At 32.0% G+C, this 3,405-nt stretch overlaps 1 protein-coding gene across 2 annotated transcripts; it reads right to left on the bottom strand.

Annotated features, from left to right (window-relative positions):
- Nucleotides 1-541: 541 nt before the first annotated feature.
- On the bottom strand, nt 542-2,557 carry LOC111895551 (small rubber particle protein). Of its 2 annotated transcripts, none has more exons than XM_023891639.3 (3): nt 2,404-2,557; nt 1,964-2,188; nt 542-1,171 (listed from the first exon to the last, which is right to left on the bottom strand). In XM_023891639.3, the coding sequence occupies exons 1-3, from the start codon at nt 2,437-2,439 to the stop codon at nt 761-763; spliced, it is 672 nt and encodes a 223-aa protein (XP_023747407.1). In that variant the 5' UTR covers nt 2,440-2,557; the 3' UTR covers nt 542-760. The 2 variants fall into 2 exon arrangements, with proteins under 2 accessions (XP_023747407.1, XP_023747406.1); XM_023891638.3 differs by having other exon boundaries at nt 1,964-2,212; nt 2,404-2,524.
- Between the last annotated feature and the right edge of the window lie 848 nt (nt 2,558-3,405).

Raw genomic sequence — 3,405 nt, 5'->3', positions numbered from 1 at the left:
CAAACATGCCAACATAGAAAAATATTTGATATATGGAACATTTTTGTTAAAAAAGAAGCTGTACATGTACCATTTTTATAAATTAAAAACTACAGGGACTAGATCTATCTAAATCTAAAAATTTTGTGGTAAAAATCTAAAAATAAAAAAACATTACTATTCATATTACTATTCATACAAGAAGTTTGAATTTAGTATGTAGTATAATATAATAAAATATGTTTTAAAATATAAGTGTTTTTCAAAGCGATGATGATTAGTAGAAAAGTCTTATTTATTTTTTATTTTTTAAAATGAAAAATATACTAAACTACACTTAACTTGTTCCATATATATGTCAACTGAGAATTTAAACTCTCAACCTGAAAAGGTAAATAGGAAGGAGGCATGGGAAAATATTTAATTTCTCGATTTGAAAATAAAAGACTACTACATACAATAAGAGTGACTAAAGAAAGAAAACTTAAGACATTTGAGACTTCCGATGATACTAAAATTACGAGCATAAGCAAAGTTAAAATAAATAATCAACATTTGAAAATAATATAAGTTTTTTTTTTCATAATATAAATGGGCTCTTGAACATACAAATCCAGAACCCAACACTAATACAAATCTAGATCCCAATACTAATGTCGTACGACTTCATGTATACATCATACAAAAAATAAATAACACCACATAAACCACAATATTAGAATACCACCTTACAAGATAAACAAACCCCCAACACCATAAACATTAACGTTAATCATTGCTCCTAAGCCTCCACAACTTCTTCCTCTCCAGCTGCAGCAGGCTCTACAACTTCCTCCCCTGCCTCCTCCACAGCTTCTTCCTCTCCACGTGGGACCTCCTCCACCGGTTCATCTGGTTTTGTGTCTGAAGGAATGGCGAATACCCTAGAAATCTTCTCAGTGGGCACCAATGGCAGAAATGATGATGTTTGCTGGGCAGTCTGGTTGTACTTCTCAGTAATTAAAGTTGCTGATGGTGCAATTGCCTTAGCTACTGTAGTCACAAATGGAAGGTAATTTAGGGTTTTCCAAGCTGAAGAAGCGTATCCCTCAGCGACTGGATCCACCTTGACTAGAAGACCTTTGGTTGTAGTTGTTAAACCCTTCACATATGGAGGCATCGCACCATCTATTTGGGTAACAGACTCGTCAACCTGAAATCATGCATGTATCATCATCAATGCACCAATTAGACATGCATGCATGAATTAGCAGGTTATAAGTACCACGGGGGAAGATATGGAAGAAAAATTATAATCACATGTTTTGCACCGAAGAAATATCGAGAGAAAAGTATTAATGAAAAAAATATTACAAATTTTATTTTATTGACATATATAGTCAAACAATTCTTTTAATTTCACAAAAGTGAAAATCCAAATATTGCGCACTTTATCTTTTTCTTTTTCCTAACCTACTACCTTTAATGAATTTTTCGGTGACGTTTTTTTTGTCAAATTTGCTTTACATAAAACTTGTAACAAAAAAGGTTTCTTACTTGAAAACCATGTGTAAAAGTATAGTAAAGCACGTTTCTCATGTTTATGGGTATGTATGTGTGGTTAGTTAAACCTATAATTCTCAACCTTCTTAATTTCATACCTCAAGGGGTTTGTCTAACGGTTAATCTTAAATAAGACCAGACAGTCAAAATAAAACAGATTGTTTATGACATGCATTAAATAGACCGATGTTCGATGTCATAAAGATGAAGTGCATGAAGTTTGCATGGGTCATGGTGAAAGAGGATTTGCATGAACCACATGGATTAGTTGGGTAAAAAGTTTCTTAAAATTATTTTTACTAGCATTAGTTAATTACACCAAACAAGAAAATAACAAAACTTCACTTTCGGGGTTTTTAACAAAGAAAAAACCAAACTCATGGATAAATAATTAGTATAATAAAGCGTAGAGGAAATTAAAGAGAAAGAAAATAAAGCTGACCTTACGATCAACAAACTTGAGAGCCACAATAGGGTAATCCTGGAGCTTTTCATAAGCAGGGCCAACGACAGTCTTGACATGAGTCTCAAATGTCTCCACGCTAGGTTTCAAAGGCCCAGTCTTGTCCTTAGCAAAATCATAAGCTTTTGATGCATAAACAATTGCTTGCACTAATGCAGCTTCCACGAATTCCAAATGCTTCAACTTCTCTTGTTCGCTCTGAACCTTTTGCAACAAAGACAAAAAATACTACAACCAAATCAATGCTCAACTCATCATGTCACATTTCTTATGGAGAAACACGTTTCAGTTTTAGAAATCATGCATCAATTATGTTATAGACACAAAACATCATCATATGTTCCATTAAACAATTTTGAATGTATAGAGACTAAAATGATTTGTTCAAATACATAAATAAAATATAACAATAAACAAACCTCTGGTTCATCGGTAACAGAAGAAGCGTCGGCCATGATCGAGATGTATGTGGTTTAACACGAGAGGAAGTCGTATATTGGTAAGTGATTGTTGTTTAAATCAGAGTGTGTGTTGATATCTCAGTCTATGGATCTATATTTATATAGAGTAGGATGCAGGGGACGGGGTATACTTTTCACGAAAACCGAAAGTGTAAATTGACGAAAGTATGGGTCCCAGTAAAGATTAGTCGATGCACAGTATAGGAAAACAAGCCCATAAACTCCTTTTAGGAAGTTTCTTTTCTCAACAAAGAACAAACAAAATGATCTAATATTAAACATATAGCCTTTGGAAAATTTCTTTACCACGCAAAATAATTATTTTGATAAAAGATAAGTTTACAAACTACCGTAGAATCCAAATGTAATGCTTGTTTACCGTTTTCTTTTGTAGTTTAAAATTCAAAAAATTTAAAAGGGGTATTATCGTATTTTTAGTAATGATTTGGTGTAAAACACATATATAGATATAGGGGTGTGCACGGTACGATATGATATGATTTATAGTCAAAACAGCAAACTGTGCAGTTTACGAAAAATCAAAATCGCAAACCACACCTCAAAAGTCATAAACCGTAATATATTGTGTGGTGCGGTATCTATGGTTTAGAAACTTCAAAATAAATCATCATTTTATTTAAATTAACTTCATCGTTAAGATTCAAACATAAAACTAATAAGCAAATGATAATTTAAATATAAACATAATTAAGAAACAATAATCCAATATGAAAATAGTAAATTTAAAAATATGATTTCAATAGAAAACTTCCACACCAGTCATTTGCAAACACTTTAATTCTCAACTCTAATACATATTTAATTAAAAATGGTCATACTTGACAAAACAATACTTCATTTAACTAGAAAATTAATACAATCTAATATTAAAAAAAAGGGGCGAGGCTCAAGAACCTCTAGAGTCGGCGGAAAGCAATTATTATTAAACAATAGTTGTGG

This window comes from Lactuca sativa, chromosome 9, assembly GCF_002870075.4.
Source record: "Lactuca sativa cultivar Salinas chromosome 9, Lsat_Salinas_v11, whole genome shotgun sequence".
Classification (NCBI taxonomy): Eukaryota; Viridiplantae; Streptophyta; class Magnoliopsida; order Asterales; family Asteraceae; genus Lactuca; species Lactuca sativa.
The sequence above is the reverse complement of the archived record's forward strand: the minus strand, read 5'-3'. Positions and strand labels throughout refer to the sequence as shown.

What these genes read in the sequence shown, in the direction of transcription:
- LOC111895551 (XM_023891638.3), bottom strand. Translation starts at nt 2,439, where the DNA reads ATGGCCGACGCTTCTTCTGTTACCGATGAACCAGAG. An exon ending in CTGTTACCGATGAACCAGAG is followed by an intron (nt 2,213 to 2,403) that starts GTTTGTTTATTG and finishes ATTTGGTTGTAG; the next exon opens with TATTTTTTGTCTTTGTTGCA. An exon ending in TCAAGTTTGTTGATCGTAAG is followed by an intron (nt 1,172 to 1,963) that starts GTCAGCTTTATT and finishes GCATGATTTCAG; the next exon opens with GTTGACGAGTCTGTTACCCA.